This window comes from Pygocentrus nattereri, chromosome 25, assembly GCF_015220715.1.
Source record: "Pygocentrus nattereri isolate fPygNat1 chromosome 25, fPygNat1.pri, whole genome shotgun sequence".
NCBI classification, from domain to species: Eukaryota; Metazoa; Chordata; class Actinopteri; order Characiformes; family Serrasalmidae; genus Pygocentrus; species Pygocentrus nattereri.
In genome coordinates, this window is record NC_051235.1 from 9,618,338 (window position 1) to 9,644,126 (window position 25,789).

The window sequence follows — 25,789 nt, forward strand, 5'->3', positions numbered from 1 at the left end:
ATTAGGCGCCTACTTCGTTTAATTAGGTGAAAAAAATGCTTTCGCAAAAGGAAAAATGTGTTGTTAAAAGAGGTGTGCTTTTGGAGTGGCCAGACCAACATGGTGCATGCTGCTATTTAGCATGTCTGACAATAAAGTTTCTTCTTTTTTCTTTCCTATGGTGAGAATTTCTCTCCTCACGACCTTCTCATTCGGGAGTGTGTGAAAGGGGGCTGCAGTTTGCCTTTCCATCACGCCTGAGCATCTCTTCGACAAGCCTCGTAGAGAGCCTTGATGTGTCTCCAGTGAAAATCAAAGGGCATTAAACATTAAAAGTACTGTCAAACCCAGAAGCGGAGCGACTCGGAGGCAAAAAGTAGGGCACAGAGACTGCTAAGAGGCAGAAAAAGCCTTGACTTTACCAGGCTTACTGTGCTCTTTCATTCCAAGCTGTACTTAAATATGTAAATTACTGTACATGCATATTCAAGGGTTTTCTTTCAGTAGAAAAAAAAAGATTTTCTCTATCAATGCTGATGCCACAATAGTGGAGATTTCACATACACATTGAGTCTTCTACACTCCACTTGTCCTTGACTGGTTTATCTTCAGAGAAATGGAAGATAGCAGAGCAGATTATACCTTCCAAAACAAAGAAACAGCCAAGGTCAAGGAAGTAGTAGTATATAGTAGTAGTTATAATAATAATAAAGTAGAAGTAGTAGTAATAATAATATAAAGACTTTTTTCTGTACAAAGTAACATAATGCATTGTATTTTAAATTAATGTAATTATATTACAATTTCTGGCTTCCCAGGGTGATTACATCCTAAGGCTTATTATTTAGTAACTGTGTGGAAGACAGTGTAAACTAGTGTTATTCGTACGCTACAGGAGTACAACCTAGGATGGAAATGGAGGCCTGAACCTCTTTTAAGCAAAAAATACTGTTTATGTACAGTTTTTTTTTTTAATCAAAATTTTCTGGCTGACGTTTTCTGTAATTTTCATGCATGCACTGCCTTCAACAGCTGAGTGTATGACTTTGATTAAATATGGCTAGCATAGTCCAAAGAATGGCTGCTTTTGGTTTCTGGTGTTTAGGCTTTCAAACAGCATTAGCCAAATTCATCATATTAACCATGCATAATTGGCTATGTCTTATTCAGAGCAATAGGAGGGGTAGTAAGATGCTGTTTAATTGTTCACTGTGATTTGCCAGTGCTGAAAGGACTCTTGCTTTTCATCCTTATGCTTTCCAACTGGTAATGACACGTATAGGTATTACAGAGAAAAGTACAGAGCTGGGCATCATTCCACATTTTTCACATCAATAACATAAATACCAATGATTGATTGCTAATAGTGATCTTCTTTTAAATTACAAACCAAAAGTGCTTAAACCATAAATGAGCATGAGGTGAAGGAAGCAGGTATATTTATTGACTGTAATGATCAACCCGTGCCAATGTTAACCATTTTCATAATAGCTATAAAGTTCATTTTCAGGGGTTCCTCAGTTGTATGCCTTTTTTCTTCAATAATAGCATTGGAACACATTAATGGAAATGTGTGTGATCTACAAAAGCAGAAGTGAACTTTGTCTTTGTGGGTGAGCAAGCAAGCTAATATTTACAAAAGATGATTGCTGGATATGAAGAAAGCTGCAGTTGTGCTATCCAGAGGTGAACTGTTTTCACAGAACAGACTTCTCAACCCTCCTCTTTCAGCCCTCACTGCTGACTAGCAGCTCAACACAGAGGCAACAGCATGTCACACACAGGGAGCCACAGTGTCTGGTAGCTAATCTGAGAATATGAATCTTTATTATATTACTTCAAAACACTTAGGTTGATTTCCATTCCATCTTTGAAATGGCCACTAAGGGGCCAGCAGAAAGAGGTTAATAACATGCTTATAAAATGTTACTTAGACAGCCAATCTCCTGCCTATATTTTGAAATGTGAATGTTTATTGGCACAATGATGCTACTGGGGTGTTGAAGGTATTGTGATACTGTTATACTCTGTACTTTTGGAGTAATTTGGTCAGAACTGTAAGTATTGCATTTTGATACCCAGCCCTATCGAGGAGTATGGATTTTGAAAGTACTTAGTAAAGTAATCTCACAGTTTGATAGACGCAAACAGTAATTTGCAATAGATTTGCAACTTTTTTGAGTAGCTAGTCTAACATTGGTGATAAGGTAGTGAAAACCTTAACAAGCCAACAGTGTTCCTAAGGCATAAGACAACACCTGCTTCTAACCCCCATCCATACAGGTGTTCCCTGTCTGCATGTCAGTGAGTGGGCATGCTGTGATGTTTTATGGATGTGCTTTCAGGATGGGGGCTTTTTAAGGTGTGGGGGAAGGGGCAGGGTCTCCCCTGAGCTCCAGAACAGCAAGGCCGAGGGCAGCTAGGACATAATTTCTGGTGAATCCACAGCAGACCTGAGTGTTTCACCAAAATCCACTTGTTTATCTTTGTCTAGACCCAGTCAAAACACAGACAGAGATCACAGGCCAATAGTAAAAGCCGAAAGACTGAAGAACTCCATTTTGAATTCCTATCACTCATCTTCACTTGATCTTTACCTTGAACAGAGCATTCAGCAGAACCTCATTCACTCCATTTTCAAGCGTTTAAAAATTTAACCTAATACATGCGTTATGGCTGGGCGATATGGACAAAATGCCATATGATTATGCTGCTACATTGTGTGATTGACTTGCCCTGCATTATATTAGAACACTTTGAGGTAACAGGGATAAAGACAGGCCTGTATTATTTAGACCAATTATTGATCATTGTTATTTAGGAATATTTAGCATATTTTGTAATATTTTGTGATATACGCATTGCAAAATTCAGCGCCACGATAATGATTGCCAAATGATATACTGTGCAGCTCTTACATGAATGCTAAGATATGATCCCAAAATTGAAAAAAGTCCAAACACTTGAACCATTTTTTAAAATCCAGGGCAGCATAAATTACTTGATGTACCTTCCAAGCACAAAGAATATACCATAAAGATTCATATCACCCCTCATCCTCCTCCACCCCCACCTAGCCCAGCTTGGGTCTTCCTTTGTTAATCTCCTCAGATATGCACCTGGGCCTTAAGAAAACAAAAGAAAAAGACTGTAAAAAAAGAAAGGACTTCACACTACCCCTGCTGTTCTGGCTAATTATTCATGAGATCTGATCCTAAACTCTCTGTCATTAGTCAGCCGTTTGGGTGAGTGACAGCAGGGGGTGTGGCCTCATTTTTCAGTCCTTTCAGCGAGAGGCATTGTTGGGGTCACTGCAGACAAAGGTTAGCCTAAACATAAGGAAAGGAAGGAAAGGGAAACCTAAGAGAGAAAAAGAGACTACTGTCCCATATTCTTAATAGAGATGTGCATTCATCTAATATCGTTCCATCTAATGGTGTTGATATTCGAGAGTTAATGGATAGATATCCAGTTAACCACAGCGAAGGAAATAAAAAAAAAACAAAAAATGGCCCAAAAAAATAAAAGGTACTAAAATTCATGTAATGCTAGAGTTAGAGGCTTTACTAATTAAGTAATTATTAATTATTATATATTAATATTAATAATTATTAATATTAAGTAATATTGGTGATAGCTCTAGTGTTCAGAAGCTAAAAAATCAGTAGGTCAAAACTTTAGCAGCAAGCAGAGGAATTTTTTATAGTATTCAGTCAGTGAGTGGATGATGTGGCAACATGTTAGACTGTCAGAGAAATTTATTTCCACCAGTTTTGGACAGTGTTAACATGAGCTAGACTAGTTAGCCTAAAAACTTGAAAAAGATGGTTATTAAAGGGAGGAATACTTGAGTACACATGCATTTAATACTCTCTAATTCTGAAATACAACTGTCACTGTCATAAGAAAGCTAAATGGTAACCTTATAAAAGACCATTTATAGCTTAAATGTATATTAAAGTAATGAGATTTTATTTACACAGTGTAAAAGCCACCTGCTGTTTACAAGAACTAAAAATATTTTTTAAACAGAGCGGCTCTTATGGAACAGCAAGAAAACTTCTACATTGTATGTCTTTATAAGAAAAGGCAGTAATTTTGGATCATTTCTATCAGTATGTTCATGTGGTACTGGTATGCTTGATGGGGCTAGCATGTAAACAAATACAAAAAAATAGGATTATGCATTTTCTAATGTCAACAAAATGCATATTTCATGCAAATTTTAAAACATACTGAGCTACATTTGGTTTTAAAGTGAACAAGGGATTATAGGAGTTTGTGTCAATGTATGTCATGATGGATTGCTTGAGAGGAAGTTGTTTTAACTCTCTTTACCACCACATTGTGTTAACCCCAGTGTTAGGGCGAGCACACCTTGGGGCAAACATTAAGACAAGACATCCATCATGACCCTTTGAACTGATCCATCTGCCTGAGCCAAAAATCTGCAATAAAATATAAAGCTACCCTAGCATCAGCAACATGCCTCAACTTCGTGACACTCAGAGAGTCTGTAATTAAAGAGCCCACCAAGGTTTCGCGTTAAATTTCTCAGGGAATATTCCACGTGGCTAAGAAGATTCTGCTGCATAAAACTGAATAAAGCTGTACAGAAAGTAGTCTGCAAGAAAAAAATGTCTCCTCCACTGTTTGACCTACTGTGGCTGGCACAGAATTTTCTCTTGAAATCTGTTCAAATGTATGGGGTCCTGCAGTCAAACAAATGGCTGACACATGTTTTCTAGCTCAGTCAAAAGCACCAGTCGCCACTGTGTGAACTGCTCTTTGTAATTTAAAGACGTTCCCTGCAAAGAGAGAACAGAATAGAGATATAAGATGCTACCCAATGCTACCCATATAAATATAATCAGTACTGTACAATGCTATGGGTTACTGTCACAAATATGATAAATACTGGGACTCAACTTAAAAACAAATTAAACGAATAAAGCTTAACGTTTTCTTTTTGGGATATACAAACAATGACGTCTGGTTGAATAATTAAACATAAACCTGAATGATTTGATTAATTGGATTTCTAGTAATGTTTTAAGTCCAGGTGACCATTACAGCAACATCTGAAGATGATATATCTATACATATTTTTCTTTTAATAAGCTGAATAGTCTTTGTGGACAAAATGTTTTAAAGCCAAATAACATGCACATATTTTGCAATTTTATCTCGGTTTCATGAGAATGACCCATATAGAATAGACGTTAGGAAACGATGGATTTTATAGTAGTAACCAGTCAACAAGACTGGGTTTATGGTGTAATCTTCATACTACTAGTCTACTCCGGCTTATAGTCTTAGCCTCAGATGCTCCCACCACATGCACACATTAGTTGCTTCCTTATAGCCACAAATCTGTGTATACACACTTCCCCAAAGGAAACAGTGGGAATGCATGATAATACTGAAATCAAATCAGGGTCCGTACAAGTTTGATTTGAAAAATATATCGGCATTTCACAGATATTTAGATTTAAACTGATCTTTCAGACCGATATTTGATGTTTATTATACTCAAGAAAGACATAAAGTTTATGTGACACTGAACTACTCTGCTAAATATCTGCATTTTATTCATTTTACTGCATTTATAACCATATCCAAATAAATGCTATATTTATAATGAGATAATTTTCTTATATATTTCTCTTCTATATTCTATCATGCTTTTCTCATTTTTCTTCATAATGCCTTACAGTGTAATTCTCATGTTAAAGCTACACTATGTATGATTTGGTGATTTGGAGCCCTCTCTGGTGGAAGTGTGCAATGACTGTTTTTTAACATTGGTTGATGATTTTGAGCATGCTGAGAAAGTATTTTTAGCACTTTGATACTAGAACAAGATTTCTTTCGAACTGTATAATGTTCATTGTGCTCTTGAGACCTGAACATCAAGCCAGACCTTCATTTTGAGTGTTAAAACGTTAAGTTATTCAGTTTTAAACATTTAAAAATGTGAAGTTATGTACTGCCAGCGGATGTGTCATGTTGTGGATTTTTCTTGTAGCACCATTTAGAAAACTGCCTGCACTTTTGTATCACACAGAAGAATGGTTTGTGATTGGTTGTTTTCCATGTCAGTCGAATTCTTGTCCTTTCCTGTCAAAGTAGGTAGTCTCTTAGCCATGCTACATATGAAAGCTACCACACTTTCTGCCAACAGGCATAGGTTTGACTGTACATTCCAATCGTCCTAGATGACTAAGACCTTCTCAGGCATATTGGGTCACAATATTAATGAACAGCAGGCAACATTGTCTGTATTATTCATATTTACTTCTCTCTTCTTTACCACATGAATTACTAAAAATTTCCAGTCAGAAATCATTAAATTCTCCATCTGGTGTAAGACTAGGTTTAATCTGTGTTTGGTAAGCATCCCCTGCATGAGGACCTGTAATCAGCACACTGCAAAAACTCTTATCGAACCCAATCTAAATGTGCCAAAGCAACACAGCTATGAAATGAAGCACTATTGTTGTGGAATTAATTGAAGCATTGCCTGCGAGCTGTGGTACACTGCTTCTGCGAGGCTGTCTGTGTGCGTGAGTTAATGTGCAAGGGAATCTCTAAAAGCACTTACGCAGACGGCTGCAGTAAGCCCAGAGGCTGGCCAATCAGAGCTGGGCCCACAGAGAGGCTGTGCAGAGCTCGGAGGATGATGTGCTGTCCATAGCAACTTCACTTCCAGGTCACTGAGGCTCATGTGTGGATGATAACCGTCATAGGAACAGAATGGCTGAGAGCTGTCAGCTTCCTCTGTTAGCCATTACTAGAATAAGGCGGACAAAGTGTGTGCATGTCTGTTTCAATGCTGTTAGCATAAACTAGAGTGCTAGCATATCCCTCTCTGTCTATAGATCTGCTTGTATGTTTAGGGTCATCATGTACCTTTGAGTGAAGCTGGGCTAGTGAAACTATAGGACGATGACTTTAACTCCAGGGGCTTTTTGAGCTGAGAGAGAGAGAGAGAGAGAGAGAGGCTGCAGCAGGCCTGTTAAAAGGTTAGCCCACATTTCCCTCAGGTTTCTGTTACTAAGCAGACTTGACGTTGAGGACATGGCTGCCTCCAGGCCTCGCTCTTCCCTCTACATGGCAAAAGCAGCACACGAGAGCCAGTCCCACCATTACAGACTACACCTCAGACTAGGTGTGTGCAATATGATGATATGCTGTCATTAACATGATGAATCACTAAATTGCCTTTGGGGTGAATAACATATCTATCTATCTATCTATCTATCTATCTATCTATCTATCTATCTGTCTGTCTGTCTGTCTGTCTGTCTGTCTGTCTGTCTATCTATCCATCCATCCATCCATCCATCCATCCATCCATCCATCCATCCATCTCTCTATCTATCTATCTATCTATCTATCTATCTATCTGTCTATCTATCTATCTGTCTATCTATCTATCTATCTATCTATCTATCTATCTATCTATCTATCTATCTATCTATCTGTCTATCTATCTATCTATCTATCTATCTATCTATCTATCTATCTATCTATCTATCTATCTATCTATCTAAAGTATACTTTGATACGCTCTTTTAGTTAATCATGGGTATCACCAGACCTTCCTGTAGATCATAACATACCAATTACACTCAAATGGAAAAGAAACACACGGGCATGTATTTATTTATATCTGAAATATATTTCATATATATTGTTTCATTTCAAAATGTATTTCAAATACTGAAGTACATTAAACAAAAAACGAGCTACTTTTAATGCAGCACTTAATTTAAAACTGCTCAGTCACTCCACTACTCCACTCCACAGGAGGAAATAGATAGCTAACATCACATCACACACTATGAGTGCTATTTCAGGACAGATTTGTTACATGATTGGATCAGATTCATATTTTTTCGCCTCTAAGAATTCTGGTAAAACCTACCTATATGCCATCTCGTTCTATTGCAAAACATGTTGAAAAATATATTTTTGCCATATTGCCCACCTTTACATCAGACACACTCCAAAATGCTCAGTCTTGCACTGTAATACTTGGTACTGCATTTTTAATAGTACAATTTAAAATCAACAACAGTAACATATTTCATAATCTCCATTCTGACACACATTTCAGCGGCGAATCTCTCACTCTAGTTCCTTGTAGTGTCAAATTCACAAATACACTGCTGTTTTGCCAGGTTATTAGCATTAGCAGCTGAGAGTACTCCCATTAGAAACGACACAACAAGTGTTGCTAAGAGTAACAAGTCAAGTGCTTCAAAGGTAATAAGAGGTGATTCTCCAGACAGTTAGTGAGCACCCTATCTTTATGGTTGATTAGAAAAATATGATATTTCTACTAATTAAAGCTGATCGGGGCAATGACAGGAGGCTAACCTTCACCTGGGGACAGAAGGAATCATTTCTATAAAGCGTGACCCTGTATCTGATCTAGGATCAGTTTTTCTTAGAAGCACACAGTACTTAAAAAAAGCCCAGATTATATTCTAGTTATAGATAAAAAAAACCAGATGCATAAGGAAAAGTTTTTTCAGTATATTAAACTCAGCAAATGAACAAAAATGATGCTCTAACATTAGCAGATAAATCCTATAGTTAAGTTTGTTCCTTGTAGACTACATAATAACTTATTTTTTGCTTAGAAATAAACACATAACTGACCAAGGGAGACCAAGGGTGTTTAAACTTTTACATGCAACTGTATATGTATGGTTGGAAAAACGTGTGTATATGGATTTCATTTGCATTGATTAACACCTCTTCTTTTTTCGAGATTTAAAATATTATACTGTGACCTCTATAGTGACCTATTATGCTATAGTAAATATTATACTATAGTAAATATTATACTATAGTGACCTCAAATGTTCCCTAAAGAGAATTGCCTCAATAAGCAAAAAAGAAGCTCGACAAGCAAACGCAACTGTGTAATAAAAAATAGAGCTGCCATGCATAATTATTTAATAGTCAACCCTCTGTTTGTTAATATAACAGAAAGGGGCGAGTTAAGTTTGCCCAAAAGAATGTGTGAAAAGGGCATGTATCCTCTGATGAAGACGCCCTTCTGCTTTGTCATCCTTTCTCAAAGCGCCTCAATCATCCTGACTTCAAATACACCATAGCCTCAAGCTAAACGGCACATCCTGAGCAGCTACACACCTCTGCAATTACCCCCTGCCTTCCCACCAGCACCATCAGGTAGACTCAAATCTTTTTGGATATTCGGAGACCTAGGGCCCCAGCTCAAGACTCTAGTTTTAGTTAAGTTTGTGATATCGAGTGTGCAGTGGGACATGCTCATCTTTTCACCTGCAGCGTATGGGTACCATTTAGGGGCCTTCACACCTCTACAAGATAAGAAAACAATACCCTGTAATTAGTAAGAAATGAATGGTCAGCATGCTAATTTGGTTACGAAAGGAGTGGACGACGGAGTGTCCGGACACATATAGAAGACTATTATGCCTACAGCAGTAAAACCAACTGACTTTACACTTGCTTTGAATATGTTGGGTTCACTCAGTGTATTTTCCATCTCACCAGATCATACAAAATGATAAAAATCCATTCGGTATTCTCAGTCATTAATTCAACTTTTAATGAGCACTTTTCACAGTTAGCAAAGTACAACTAGGTTACCATGCACTGCTCACTGTGTTTATGATCTGTCTTCTTATAAAATGTCCAAAATAAGGTTGCTAATGAATAATGATTACACAAAAGAAGTGTACTGCCCCCCCATATTCATTGATCCTTCCATGGGAAATATGAAAATATGACTTCCATAGCCATCTGAACAGTCCTTACGAAAATCTGTTCCTAGAAATACTGATGTGTAGTTAATAGAATTTGTACTCTTTTTTAAAACTACTTATACACAAATTCTAACATCTGACTAGATACACGGCCTGGCACGGGAAGCAAAAATTACAGACACGCTAAGCCTTGCCTTTTTTAAACCTGAAATCCCAGAGCAGAGACCATACACTTTAGTCTGTTTATTTTGGCTGCCAGACACAGCAAGCTCACAAGTGTCTAGTCTGACTGTGCTTATTAGGTGTTCAGATGTGAGATAACATGCACTTACACACATGCACACTTTCTGGGACCACACACTTAGTGCCATGTTCAAGAACATGTAAGCACAGGCATGTGTCTGAATTTCATTAGCAATTAATCAAACCAGCTAAGGCCAGGCTAAGGGTGACCCCACACCTTGATCATGTCAACTGACTCCTAGTACTAGGTGGCTGGTTCTTCTCAAAGCTCCACCACTGATACAATAAGACTCTTGCTAAGGAAAACTCAAGCTTCATTCACTTTCTTAGCTGCAGGAAGATTTGAGATTTCAACACTGGCATTTACCCTTCAGCTACCTCCCCAGAAGTTCGGAAACTGTTCCGCAATAGCAAGGAACAAAGAGGTGAACCCAGGATAATGTCACATTGAGCTAGCAAACAAAGGTGGTGGTCCAATTTACGGCTCCCCAGCAGCCATGCTCGTAGGTCATCCATCCATTCATATTCAGCATATGAATGCATCCAGGGGATCCTCGTACTACCCAAGTGATAAGAAAACAAATTAAGTAAAATATAAATAAATAAAATGAGAAGATTTCAATTGTTTACAGGCTAATTTTGTCATCAAAGGTGCTGAATATACTTAGAGGTGTCAACTACTTTTACAGCAGATGCCTTTAATGTTTTGGTTTTGCTCAATATGTGGCTTCTTTTGACCACCTCCCTAGACGTTCAGGTACAGTACCTCCTCAACAAGGAACAAAGAGGTAAATCCAGGCTAATGTCCCAATACATGTGGCCAAATAAAAGACTCCTGGGGGGGCCATACTTATGTATCATCTACCCATTCTCATTCAGAATATGGATGCTGTTTAGGGACCGTCAGGCAACTACAGCAGCATAAAGACAATACCATCAATTCGTAGGTCCTGACTGTTGACATGCTAATTTTGCCATCAAAGGAAGATTTGAGGGTTGCCAGGTATGTATGCTTAGAGGAGTCAACTCATTTGACATCTTCCTTTAAAAATTTACAGTGGCAAAAAAATCATATTTGGAAAAAAAAATTTGAAGTCCAAATGTTCCTGAGCTGAACACATGGCTAATGTTGCTAACAGTCATTTCTGTAAAAAACTGAAAAACTTCTCTCAATCCATGAATAAATATGAACCTTATTGTCAAAAGTGACCTCCCACAGTTTTGTTCATTTTTATAGTTTTGTAGTACAACAGTTTTACTGTCGTCGTGGCCTAAACCACGTTGAAAAGTCTGTGTGACAAATTCTCACTTTCAGCTGTTTGGATTCTAGTGTCTGTTAACAATGTTAGCCTCGCTACTTCACCTCTAAACTAAAGAAACAACACCTGGAATTCAAACATGTTGTTTGTCAGCTGATCAATCCTTACATTTTTAACCTTAACCGAACCAAAGGGTTCTCCAGAGGTTCAGGAACAATTCCTCAACAAGAAACAAATCCCAAATAAAGCCACATTGATCTTTAATCAAATCAAGTTTGACACTTTCTCCTTCTCTTAAACTGATAGCTTGGCCTAAAGTACTTCTGATCAAGTAACATCTACCCGAGATTAGACCCACATGTGCAAAGCTGCTTCTGGAAGAGCAATTATAAACAGGGAGGTAACCAATGAGTATATAAGTACTTGACCTGAAAGCAACCTTTTCCCACACCTCACGGGTGACATGCCCTTTGCCCCTCTGGGGAGACAGTAAGACTAAGACTAACCCAAAAAAAAAAAGGGGGGGGGGGCGGTGGGCAAAAAGCCCAGCCAATCTGCCAGTGTTATCTCAGTATTGCCATGCTCAGTAGGGGACTTTCAGAGAAAGGTGACCATGCTGAGGTCTCTGGTAAATAACAAAGGCAGACACACTCCACTAAATGAAGCTGGTTAGGTAGCCCAGGCCACACAATAATAAGCCAGCTAAACCTTCAGAAATTCCTGCACAGTCGCCACAAGTTGCCCAAGTCTATCGATGTTCTAGGAGCTAATTCTCAACCTGAAGGGTTGGACTGAGGGGGCAGGGTCAGAAGCAAAAGAGGAATAATTTTGCTTTTGTCCAACCCTAATAACCACTCACAGGGGGGAAAAAGAGATTATTTCAGTGGGCCTGACCTACATGGCTTAATCTTTTTCCGGTCAAATCAGTTTACTTGTGTCACCGGGGGAATGCGGACGGGTCCAAAAACACGTCTGTGTTAGACATCAGTGGAAATGTAAAGGCTCAATCATCCACTACTATGTGATATAACTGGCATTTGACTTCAAGTGAGTGGACTGTTGGTTCCTCTAGCACTGTCTTTTCATTCACATAGGCCTTAACATGGGATGAAGCCATACTGCACCTGAACAACTGCAAGAATGGCCAATCAGAACTGGACTAGATCACAGTGATTTCCCTTCAGTATAATGCCTCACTGAACCCATGAGTTATTTGCTACACTATATGACTAAAAGCATCAAGACACACTTTCTAATTAGTGAATTCAACTTCTTGAGCCTAAGGCCACCACAACCAATGCCGAGTGTTGCCAAGAGGGGTGTAAAGCCCCCCAGCACTGAGCTGTTGAGCAGTGGAACCACGTTCTCTGGAGCACCATTTCAACTTTGAAAAGAGCCTTTCTAGAACTAATCATCCAACCTGACCTCACTAACGTTCCTATGGCTTCCTTTGCAATCAAATCCTCACAGCAATGTTCCAGCATCTAGCGTAAAGCTTTGCCAGAAGAGCAGAGGCTGTTACTGCTGTAAAAGGGGGCCAACTCCCTGTTAAGACCCTTGATTTCAGAAGCAACGTTGGATGAGTAGATGTCTACAAACCTTTGGACATGCAATGTAGGTGCAGGTATAGCAGGGAAAATCCTCACAGTGTGCTGGTCTCAGGATCTCCAGAACACTTGATTTAAAGCAATAGGAACGAATCCCCTCTATATTAGCTCAAGGCACTGACACTAATGTCAAGGACTTCACACGTCTGAGTGTGATTACTAAAGTCCTTACATTAGGATGGTGCTGGCAGGTTCTGGCTCCATGGAGCCCTGAACAGCACACACAGCAGCTCCATGGCAAGCTGTCTGAGATGACTCAGTCAACACCCATTCCACGAAGGCTGCCACCATGCATCTGCAGTGTCTAACATCCTTTTAGCATTTGTCCTAATACAACCTCTACTATTTTACATAACGTGAGATGGGGACTCCTCCCAGAAACATGTTCCCTCATAAAACTCTTCCATCCAGCAGCTGCGTGAATATAACAGCAGCCTGCAACAACGCCTGGCTTTATCCAACCCTGCATTAACCCAAAAGGCCCTTATGTGCAAATAAGACAAATAAGGCTTTCCTCCCGGGGCAATGCGAGCTCCTATTTAATGCGCAAGGTGGGCACGAGCGAGAGACAGCATGGAGTCATGGCACCCAGCCCAGCAGCCCACACACCCCTCTCTCACGACCACCTAACCAATACAGACCCTCAGACCCCATCCCAGTTGCACCAGGTTGGCCATTTGCTAAGGACCCGTGCAATGCAGGTGCTGCTTACGCATGCAAGCGTGGGACACATTATAATGGAGGGCTGGGGTGGAAGGCAGGGCTCAAGGAGGGCTCTCCAGCCCAGTAACCACATCCTAACATGCAAATAACGCGTATGTGGAACAGGTGCACCGCGCGCATGTACGTTATGCAAGCCGGTCAAGCGTACTTACGCACGGCTTCCAGTTTGGGGTCGAGCGCGCTGGCCGTCTGCTGGATTTGCCCTATTTTGCTCTGCAGCGCGCGTAGCCGCTGGTTGGTGGACGCGATCTCGCCCTCCAGCTCGTGGAAGACGGAGCACGCGTGCCTGGCCAGGTCGGAGAGCTGGCGCAGGGTGCGCGACAGCACCACGTTACTGACGGAGCGCAGGTCCTCGAAAAGCAAGCCCTCGTCGTTGGGGATGGGGTGCCTGCACAGTAGCTGCGGCTCCACGATCCGTTTGGCGAACGGCATGTTTTTTCTTTTCTTTCTTTCTTCTCTTCTTGTTGCGACGCTAATCCAGATGACAGAAAAAAATCGGCGCTGGAGCTTCTGGTGCCTGTCAGGCAAAAATCCACGAGCGCGCCGTCCGGCCCTCCATCGCTGAGGGGATCACACACGGATGGTGCGCCGTTTTCCAATGACAGGCTCCCGGTCTCCTTCTGATCCTGGATGCCTTTCGCTGAGCTACTCTCTTTTTTGAAGAGGGCTTTTTAAAAGACACAGTAGAAACGCGGAACGGAGTTGGATCTGGACTGCGTAGACCGTATGGAGTCAGTAAAGAGGCGGAAAACCACGCTGTTTTTCCCCCCCCACCCGTATTCCGACAAATCTCACCTCCGGTGGTTGGATTGGTGGTTAGTGCCCCGCCTCCTGCGCTAGGATTGGCTATTTCATACTAACGGGCAGTTCGAATATAAACTACTATCCAATCCTGCACTTTCAGAAAAAAGAGGCACTACATAGGTCCAAATATAAATGTACCAAGTGGCATTTAAAGGGGAATTCCACCCATTTCTCAAAATTTATGTATAATGAAATGATTTTTAAGGTTTTAATAAAGTCACTCAGAGCAGTGATGAAAAATGCTCCGTTCTAGAGAAACTTGCCGAATCAGAGCTCTTCAAAATGGTCGGGATAGGAACCAGATGCCCATGGAGTTTAATGCTTCTGAAAGCTCCCTCACAAAAAGTTATCACATGAACTGGTTATAAATACATTGCCTGATGCCAGAGAGATTGTTTTACGATAGTTTTGAGAAGCTTATGGGCTGAAACATAACGACTCATGGTGCAGAGGTACATGCTAGATATTGCAAAGCAAAATGGTTCAAAAGACCTCTTATTTTTTCAGAATGATCACCATATTACCATAATTAGATTACATATAAAAACTCATAGGACACGGACGCCAACCGACCATTTCAGCAGCAACTTGTTCCTACACTGTCCATTTTATTAGCTTCACATCCCATACAGGTGCACTTGTAGTCCTGCAACAGAGTGTAGTCCATTTTTATCTCTGAATACTTTGTCAGCCCCCTTTGTACCTGTTTTTCAATGGTCAGAACCCCCACAAAGCAGTGATTATTTGGGTGGTGGATCATTGCCAGCACTACAGTGACACTGACTTGATGGTGGTGTGTTAGTGTGTGTTGTGCTGGTACGAGTGGACAGCAGTGCTGCTGGAGTTTCAGAACAGTCCACCAACAATATCCTATGACCAACACAAACTAAGCAGCAACAGATGAGCTATCTACAAGGTGGACTATAGTCTGTAATTTAAAAACTATAAAGTGCACTTACTTGGTAAGCAGGGCTGATAAAGTGGACAAAGAGTGTCAATACAAGGTAAGTGTACCCAATCAAGTGGCTGGTCAGTGTGGAGTCACTCTTCATTTCTTTATATAAAAGAAATAAAGCCTGGATCCAAGACACATACCATTATATTACCTACTGAAAGGTATGTAGTCTTGAGGGTGCCACCCGAATGACACAGTGACAGCATTTTTGCCTGGAAGGTACAGTTAATACCCTTTTCCCTGAGCATGTAGAACAGAAGCATAAACTATTAGCCCATCACTGTAAAAATGGCTTGTCAGTTCAAGCTAAAAATAACAATTAATGTGGTAACAATGGTTTTGTTCAACTCAAACATTTTCCCTGAAAGAATTCAAAGCAAAACTGATTTTGATAAGGAAAAGGAAAGATTATTTTATGATTCAAAACCTCAAAAATACTTCAACTTCTGCCCCACATCCAGTCCAATTCTACCATAATAAAAAGTGAGGGAAAATATTTTGTGTGAAATGCAGTATTCAGTGGCCAAATAATGTATAACAAATAGTCAATCAGACGAAGTGCTGCAGTGTGCATTACTATTTAACAGATTTGTTATAAACGTATGAATACTACCTAAAACCTTAATTTTGCCAACATTATTCTAAAAACTCACTGAATGTTATACAATATATTGCCAAAAGTATTCATTCATCCATCCAAATCATTGAATTCAGGTGTTCCAATCACTTCCATGGCCACAAGTGTATTAAACCAAGGGTCCAGGCATGCAGACTGCTTCTACAAACATTAGTGAAAGAATGGTTCATGTGGCCTTCAGATTAGCACAAGAACAATGTGTAGAGAGCTTCATGGAATGGGTTTCCATGGCTGGGCAGCTGCATCCAATCCTTACATCACCAAAGGCAATGCAAAGGATGTGAATGTGTTCTCTGGAGTGACAAATCACGCTCCTCCGTCTGGCAATCCAATGTATGAGTCTGGGTTTGGTGTAAAGTTTGGTGGAGGGGGGATTATGGTGTGGGGTTGTTTTTCAGGAGTTGGGCTCGGCCCCTTAATTCCAGTGAAAGGAACTCTTAATGCTTCAGCACCAAGAGATTTTGGACAATTTCATCCACCCAACTTTGTGGGGACAGTCTAGGGATGGTCCCTTCCTGTTCCAACATGACTGAACAACAGTGCACAAAGCAAGGTCCATAAAGACATGTAATTTGGTGTAGAAGAACTTGACTGGCCTGCACAGAGTCCTGAACTTAACCCGACAGAACACCTTTGGGATGAATTGGAGCAGAGACTGCGAGCCAGGCCTTCTCCTCCAACATCAGTGTCTGACCTCACAAATGTGCTTCTGGAAGGACGGTGTGCACTGATGGACGAGAAAGCCTGGCTCGCAGTCTCCACTCCAATTCATCCCAAAGGTGTTCTATTGGGTTAAGTTTAGGACTCAGTGCACATGAAGTTTGGAGTTCTGTAGTGATTGACTCCGAAGAAAGTTGGTGATCTCTGCACGCTATGCACTGACCCCATAATTTTACGTGGCTTAACACTTTGAGTCATTCTGTAAACAGTTAACTCCATGTTTAAGATGAAGTTGAAACTCTAGTAGCACAAAGTTTATGTTTTGTTGATCAAGTTTTTCCTAATTTTTTCATGGAAATCCACAACATGCTCTTGGTTTAGCGTAACTCTAACAGCATTTAGCATAGAATGGCCCCACATATAGGGAGTCTTATTTGCTTCCTTAAGCCTTTACAGGCTTTGTTCAGCCTTTTTTGGCCTCCTGTGCTTTCAAAAAAGAAGGACATATAATCCTATATTGCATGATGTTGCCTTACTGTAATAAACTGATTTTACTCACTTCATAATGACAGGATGCATATTTAATTATAAAGAAATGGTTATTAATGAAAAGAGGAGTTTGAATAAACCAGATAAAAGCTTATGCTTTGTCCACCTGTCTTCTGGCATTTTAAAACCTCTTCCTATGTTGCAGCTTGCGGACAACATAGGACAACATTTCTGCTTTGGACGTTTTTTTCATCAATCCAAAAATACAATTCACATATGTTACAGTGACAACTTCATTTTTTATACTCAGTATCATATAAATTATTTTGTATGTTATAACAAAATTCTTAAATATATATGTTGCCTACAAGCAACATTGTGCAACAGCACAATTTATAAACCTGTAGCAAGTGATGTGTGGCTACCTCAGAAAACACTGCATGTTATTAGAATCTATTGTTTATTCAGAATTATTTTAGTAGTTTTAGTTTAGTTTTAGTTTAATAGTTTTGGTTTAGTTTAGCTACTTGCCCTGCGATGGACTGGCGACCCATCCAGGGTGTATCCTAGCTTCCGCCCGAAGACTGCTGGGATAGGCTCCAGCACCCCCCCGCGACCCTGACGGAGAAGCGGCTTAGAAAATGGATGGATGGATGGATAGTTTAGCTACTCAGTTTCATTCCAGATATTTTTATTCAAAATTCTTTTGATACTTTACATCATTTTTTACTATTGTCTCACAATGTTGCCTCAAGGCAACATACCTCAAAAGGAACACAATCACACACACACACACACACACACACACACACACACACACATATATATATATATATATATATATATATATATATATATATATGTATATATATAAAATTCTCCTAACTCTAACGCTAACTGCTAATGGGTAATCTATCAAAATGTTCTAACGTGGTCAGTGCCATGTGGAATGACTGCATTGATTTGGCATTGATCTTGGTTTGGTAGCCTTACTACTTCCTCCAATGACGGCCTATATGACAGAGCCCTTGGTCAAATTACATGTTTTGTTGACTTTTCAAGTGAAAATAAGAAATAAAAAAAATCCTCACACAGAACACACGCCTGCACATTTTAATGCAAAATGACTGTTTTATTACTGAATTTAACAACATTTTGAGAAAAATGCCATATTTATGTTTGTTCCCTTTAGAGGATGTGTTAACTAAAATCAACAACACATATAATTTGACCAGAACTGTTAAGCATATGATTGTATGTTTGAATTTTTCAGCAGGGTCATTCTCCTCACTGAAGAGCCCTGCCTCTTGTTGCCTGATTGAGCAGCTCATTGAAGTTCATTCATATTTGCTGAATGAGTAGATCATGAAATCCTCTCTGTTGTTGGCAGGGGGATGAAAAGGTGACAGTCTAAGCTGGAGCTCGCACCCTGGTTGGAACTGCAGAGGCTGCAGAGTGGCGTCAGGGCGCCACTTTTCTGACAGAGGTTTAGTGGGAAGCGACCATGGGGACCCTTGTTTGGAGAAGCCTTTATGATGTCTTTTGTGGAGGAGATTGCCTGCATTTAGGGCATGCGTCATGCTTTAAACGTGCAAGTTGAGCAGAACGGAGTGAATGATGCTGTCAGGTTTTGTATGCTGCAGAGTGTCTGATTGGTGCAATTATTTAATCCTGACCACAGGACAAACCTCAGCAGGGCTTGAACTTCAGTGAATATTTTCCAGTCTGTTGAGCAGCCTCTTGTGGTGGCAACTAGAACAGATTTTGTGGTACACTTGACCAGTCAGAATATTATACTGAAAACAGCACCACCTGGTGCTAATGCAGAGCAAGTGCTGCCTGACAATACTGCACAAATAGACAGTGGTGGAAAAAGTACAGGGAAATTATACTCAAATAAGACTTACACAAATAGAAAAGATGCACACATTTTAAATCATTAATGTGAAAACAAAATAATTCAGAGCAGCCTGATGTGAAACGGTCCATTCTAGAGAAACATGTCTAGTCAGAATTGTTCACAGTAGAATCACAGGAACCAGATGTACGAAGAGCTGCCTCATTGAAAGTTATTACATGAAATGGTTATGAATAAACGTTCTGATGTGAGAGATATTGTTTAACGATAGTTTTGAGTTAAGATTTTGGCCTAAAACACATTTGGTAAAATACATTATTTGCAGAAAGGTACTTTTGCCAAAATATTGAGCAATTACTCAATTTTTAGTCAACCTTAGATCATTCTCAGTGTCAAGAGTTCATGGCAAAAGGGAGTAGAGACTGGATTTCCCTGTCATGTGATGTCATCAAGTATTTGTCCTTTCAAAGTAAAAGACCCATTTTCCACAAAACATAGATTTTATATTACCGCCTTAAATAAACTGAGATAAAGTAACTGTTCTCATAGGGCAACACCATGCATGGTCATGTCATGGTCTAATAACCTAATAACCTAAGCTAATAACCTCCATTTACAGTAGTAGTAGTCATTATAGAGCTTGAGTCTTGTCTGTGTTTTGTACATATATATATATATATATATATATATATATATATATATATATATATATATATATCAACTTATCAACTGCCTGTTTAAGGTCCTACGACAGCATCCAAATGAGATTTACAGTTGACTAGAAATTCTTCTGCATGATTTTCAGGTAGAAAACAGAATTCAAAGTTTCATCAATTATGGCAGGTCGCTCAGCGCTCAGGCCCTGAAACAACAAAGCATCCCACATCATACTACCACCACCATGTTTGACAGTTGGTATGCTTTTCTTATTGTAGAATACACTGATAGCTTTACGCCAGTTATAATGGGACACCAGTGTGTCTTCCAAAAAGTTTCACTTCCGGCACTTCGGCCCACAGAACAGTATTCCAAAAGGCTTAAGAGTCCTTAAGACATTTTAGTTAGCCATTATGTTTCAATCACTTTCAATGCTCCAGTGTATACCGCTTTTGCCCTTTCTCTTTAGAATGAGCTGAGTTAGTCCTGCAGTTTCTTAGAAGTTCTTCTGCGATTTCCTGGACAAGCCTACGTTGTGCTCTTGGAGGAATTTTGGTAGGCCGACCACTTCTGGGATAGTCACCAATGTTCCATGTTTTTTTCATTGGGAGATAAAGGCTTTCACTGTGGTTCACTGGAGTCAAAGAGACTTAAAAATGGCTTTTTTCAAACTGTTACATTTCAATAACCTTTGTTGTCATCTCTCATTTCTTTTTGTAGCAGTGTAGTGTGTTGCTTGATGAGCCCTTTAGGGGCAGTCGTGGGCTGGAGGTTAGGGAACTGGCCCTGTGGCCGGAAGGTCCCCAGCACGACAGTCCATGACTGAGGTATCCTTGAGCAAGACATCTAGCCCCCAATTGATCTCAAAATTAAATTATACATCTGGTTAATTGATTAACTGAACAACTAAGGGGGTCATCGTATTTAAGAATAGGGCCATTTGGTGTTGGATAACCTTTTTCCTTCAATAAACGAAATAATCATTTCAAAACTGAATTTTGTGTATACTCCTGTTGTATTTGCCTTATATTACATTTTAATAGATATGAAATGATTACATATGACAAACATGCAAAGTATAATAAATCAGGAGGGGCAAATATTTTTTCACAGCACAGTACAATATATAATACAAAATATGACATCTTTAAAACTGCGTTAAGTGACCTTATATATCATTGCAGTCAGAACAAAAGCTTGTATCTCCAAAATGGTAACTTTACAGGAGAATGAAAAAACCTACTTTGCTTTTAATGTAAGTTAAAGGAACCAGAAATTTTAGCAAGTCATTTTTTAGCCATTGCTGTTAGTCTGTTCGTCATGAACTTTACATACAATGTAAAAGACAAGAGGTACTTTAAAATTATATTAAAGACTGAAAAGCATCAAAAATGGAGATATGAGGTTTTGTTCCGACAGCAGCGATATACAAAGTAGCATATAAATTGCCAGTAGAAAACCAGTACTCTGAAGTTTTGGGTCTTGCAGCAATGTGGTTGTACACAAAGGCACCTGCTATGTAACAGTATGGACACTAGATGGAAGCATCAAAGCACTACCCATTAAACTCAGAGCAATGTTTCCATAAACACGCAGATTTAGTTTGAAATTACATGCTGTGGTTAGAATATATTTTAAAAAGTTATAACTAATACAATGAGGATTCAAATATTGCAAACTATTCACCAAAATATATTTTTAGATGTTTTATTCAATATTTCAAGAATGGAATTGAATTATAAAAACTATTCAAATACACAGGTAATCTGCCTTGAGAGTTAATCTGAAATATGAACAATCATTAGGATTCTGAATATTAATTTTATTTGAACTTCTTTCTCGATGATATGCAGTTTTATTTCAGTCGTTTTAGGATCATCTTTGGCTCCGTTCATCATTTTGACAGATCTAAAATTTCTTCATTTTTATTTACAGCTTCCTAGTGTTTCCTTCCTTCCTCAATTTGAAACCTTTGAGGCTGCACAAGTTTGCTTAAAAATACTGACACCAAACTTTTGAATGTTGTGAGTAAAAGTTTTGGTGCCTCCTGGTCACATTACAAGTCAAATACAGAAGACACACTCTAATGCACCACTAATGTTTACATGATGAATGTAATGTTTTGGAGGAAAAAAGAGAACATAAACTGTGGTCTGTGTTACGACAGATTTCTACTATATTTTACATTTAATTTTGTCCGATATGTTCAAATCAGCAAGTAAATAAAAATGTGCTCTAAAATTAGCAGAAAGATGTATATATTTGTTATGTAGGTTTTTCCCTGTAGAGGATGTGTTAAATTATTTAAGCTTATTTTACGGTACACAACACAAAGAACACATATTAAGAAGAATGTCTGGAATAATTAATAATTTAAAAAGTTTTAAAAACACTTTCAGGACTAGCATTGATCAACAGATTGGACACCTCTAATCAGTTGTGTAGTGTAGCCTGCCTTCTACGCCAGGTTCAATCCCTGACTGGGTAAACACCCTACACTATACCAATAAGAATCCTTGGGCAAGACTCCTAATACCACCTTCGCCTACCTGTGTAAAAATGATCCAATTGTAAGTCGCTCTGGGTAAGAGCATCAGCCAAATGCCATAAATATAGAAAAAAAAGTCTAATAGGAGTGTAATCAAGATTGTTATCTGGCTTTATGAGACAAAAGCTGTACATCTTACAGTTTCCATCTGACCCTGAGTCAGCAATCATGATAAGGCTTGATAAGAGTTATTGTCTCTACAATAAAAGGGTTTATTTATTTAATCACCACCGTATTGTTTGAGGTTATACAGCTTAATGTCTAAGGAATAAATAAGTAAAAATATTGCAGTCACAATTACAATATGAGCAACAGGCATGTCCTGTTATAATATGAATTTAATATACAATATAACATTTCTGCATAATTCAATCAGTGTGATGTGATAAGTGTCATACAGAGAATGTAACTAGTTTATTGTAAAGTAACTTACAATCTCAGATTTCTTTACTGTGGTGGTGATAGAAACCAGAGGTCGCAATACCTACTATGTAATTATAGCCATTTTATTTACTATCCAAAACCACCAGTGAGACTATACGTGTCCTCTCAGTCTTATATGTAATGTTGATAATGGAAAATAGTGCCAAATCTGACAAAATATGTCTTCTCAGGGAACTACTTGCACATACCTCTGTGTCATGAATGTTTTTTTCTCTGAGAGGGAGATTTTAGAGGAATTAATCTTTTCAGATTGCTGACTCGCTAAATTTCTCTAGAATGTATTTCCCTTTAACCACTCTTTGTGAGTTTGTTTACATCTTATTGACAGAATTATGTAGAAATACAACCCCAATTCCAATGAAGTTGGGACATTGTGTAAAACATAAATAAAAACAGAATACGATAATCTGCAAATCCTTTTCAATCTATATTCAATCTATATTCAACGGATAAACTTTATTGTTTTTTGCAAATATTCACTCATTTTGAATTTGATGCCTGTAACACGTTCCAAAGAAGTTGGGACAGGGGCAACAAAAGACTGGATGCTCAAAAAACACCTGTTTGGATCATTCCACAAGTGAACAGGTTAATTGGAAACAGGTGAGTGTCATGATTGGGTATAAAGGGAGCATCCCTGAAAGGCTCAGTCGTTCACAAGCAAGGACGGGGCGAGGTTCACTACTTTGTGAACAACATTGTTGAGAACAATGTTTCTCAACGTGCAATTGCAAGGAATTTAGGGATTTCATCATCTACAGTCCATAATATCATCAAAAGGTTCAGGGAATCTGGAGAAATCTCTGCAAGTAAGCGGCAAGGCAGAAAACCAACATTGAATGCCCGTGACCTTCGATCCCTCAGGCGACACTGCTTTAAAAACCAACATCATTCTGTAACAGATATTACCACATGGCTCAGGAACACTTCAGAAAACCACTGTCAGTGAACACAGTTCATCGCTCCATCTACAAGTGCAAGTTAAAACTCTGCCATGCAAAGCGAAAGCCAAATATCAACAACACCCAGAAACGCCGCCGGCTTCTCTGGGCCCGAGCTCATCTGAGACGGACTGACGCAAAGTGGAAAAGTGTCCTGTGGTCTGACGAGTCCACATTTCAAATTATTTTTGGAAATTATGGACGTCGTGTCCTCCAGGCCAAAGAGGAAAAGGACTGTCCGGATTGTTATCAGCACAAAGTTCAAAAGTCAGCATCTCTGATGGTGTGGGGGTGTGTTAGTGCCCATGGCATGGGTAACTTGAACATCTGTGAAGGCACCATTAATGCTGAAAGGTACATACAGGTTTTGGAGCAACATATGCTGCCATCCAAGCTACACCTTTCTCAGGGACATCCCTGCTTATTTCAGCAAGACAATGCCAAGCCACATTCTGCATGTGTTACAACAGTGTGGCTTCGTAGTAAAAGAATACGGGTACTAGACTGGCCTGCCTGCAGTCCAGACCTGTCTGGAATGGGAAAGAATTCCACCTACAAAGCTTCAATAATTAGTGTCCTCAGTTCCCAAACGCTTATTGAGTGTTGTTAAAAGGAAAGGTGATGTAACACAGTGGTAAACACGCCCCTGTCCCAACTTCTTTGGAACGTGTTGCAGGCATCAAATTCAAAATGAGTGAATATTTGCAAAATGCAATAAAGTTTATCCGCTTGAACATTAATTATCTTGTCTTTGTAGTGTATTCAATTGAATAAAGGTTGAAAAGGATTTGCAAATCATCGTATTCTGTGTTTATTTATGTTTTACACAACATCCCAACTTCATTGGAATTGGGGTTGTATTAAAAAATCATGAAATTTTCCTGACACTTTTGTGCACTAATATAGATGGCTGCCCTTCTCCTGTGATTGGTGGCTGTGTTCCCAAAGTTAGGTCCTCTCACAATTCGTCCCCTGCCCTTTTTATAACTAAGCATTGCTACTTCCATTCACCTGCCATTATGAGAAAGTGGGAAAGTAAGATGAACTGTAGCATGCATTGCACCATGAAAGTATGTTTATTTGTGCTAGATTTTTTATATTTATTTGTGCTAGATGAATTTGAACAGCAATAGCCTGTAGCATGTACACTACGGGTGGGAATTACTGGAGGCCCCACAATACCACTTTATCACGACTCTTGAGCCATGATATCATGATTTTTAAAGATGTGTTTACTATTAGAATATGTCATATTTTAATTTAATATATCTCCAAAGGACAACCTTCTCCAATTTAATTTAGTTTTATCTTAGAAAGGCCAGTTATCCAAAAGATACTAGATCTCTTAGTTCTTGTCTCATAATCATGCTGTTAGTCAGAAGTGAGATATTCCATAAAAGAATCCCAAATTCCCAGTTCCACTGGCCCTTTGCCCCTTATTCTGGCTAACATAACTTCATATGATGTGGTATCACTCATTAGGATTTTCCACTCTTGGAGTGTTGGACATGTGGATGATTTCCAATGCCTTAATATGACTCTTAGCGGCTGTGGTTATCACCACCATCAGAACTGAACATGCCCTTTTTGTTAGAGGTGGAGTTTCTGTTTTATATCCCAAAAGACATGGGATACTCCTGCCCATGTCTCCAAAAATTTCAGTACACTGTGCCAAAATGGTGCAACCATGGGGCCTTCCAATATAAGATGCAAAAAGGTTCCCATTTCTTTTTTACACTTCCAACATGAACTAATATTTGTTAGTCTTATTTTGAAAAGCCTACAAGGTGTCCAATAATACCGGTGCAGAATTTTATATTGGATAAATTTCCCTCTAGCTTCTCTGACATATCTGCTATTTTGTGCTATGATTTGACCCCAGGCATCCTCATTAATTTCACACTTAAGGTCTCTCTGCCAAATTATTCTTAAATGATCACATATGCTAATTTTTTAAGTTTTTATAAAATATTGATGCCTTATGGTTAAAAGGGTTATCTAGATAGTCAACAATTGGATTGGCTAGTCTCTTTGACTGAAACTTTTTAATTATGCAATGTCTAATTTATACCTTTCACTTCAATGTAATTTATTATTTATGTTCAAAGTCTGCCACCAGTGAAAGAAACCCCCCCCCCCCCGCCTTTTTTCCCCCTGGACCGTCTCTTATGTGTGAGGCATGGCTAGGGAGTGTTTGGCTTGGCTTTTAGCCAGGATTAAC

The 25,789-nt window shown here is 39.1% G+C and overlaps 1 protein-coding gene across 8 annotated transcripts in view; it reads right to left on the reverse strand.

Annotated features, from left to right (window-relative positions):
• Positions 1-14,199, reverse strand: part of nhsb (Nance-Horan syndrome b (congenital cataracts and dental anomalies)) — a 107,292-nt gene extending 93,093 nt beyond the window's left edge. For all 8 annotated transcript variants that reach the window (XM_037534583.1, XM_037534582.1, XM_037534580.1 and 5 more), the window contains exon 1: positions 13,728-14,199. In XM_037534583.1, the coding sequence (XP_037390480.1) occupies positions 13,728-14,007 (280 nt within the window). In that variant the 5' untranslated portion in view covers positions 14,008-14,199. The remainder of the gene's footprint in view (positions 1-13,727) is intronic.
• Positions 14,200-25,789: the final 11,590 nt, after the last annotated feature.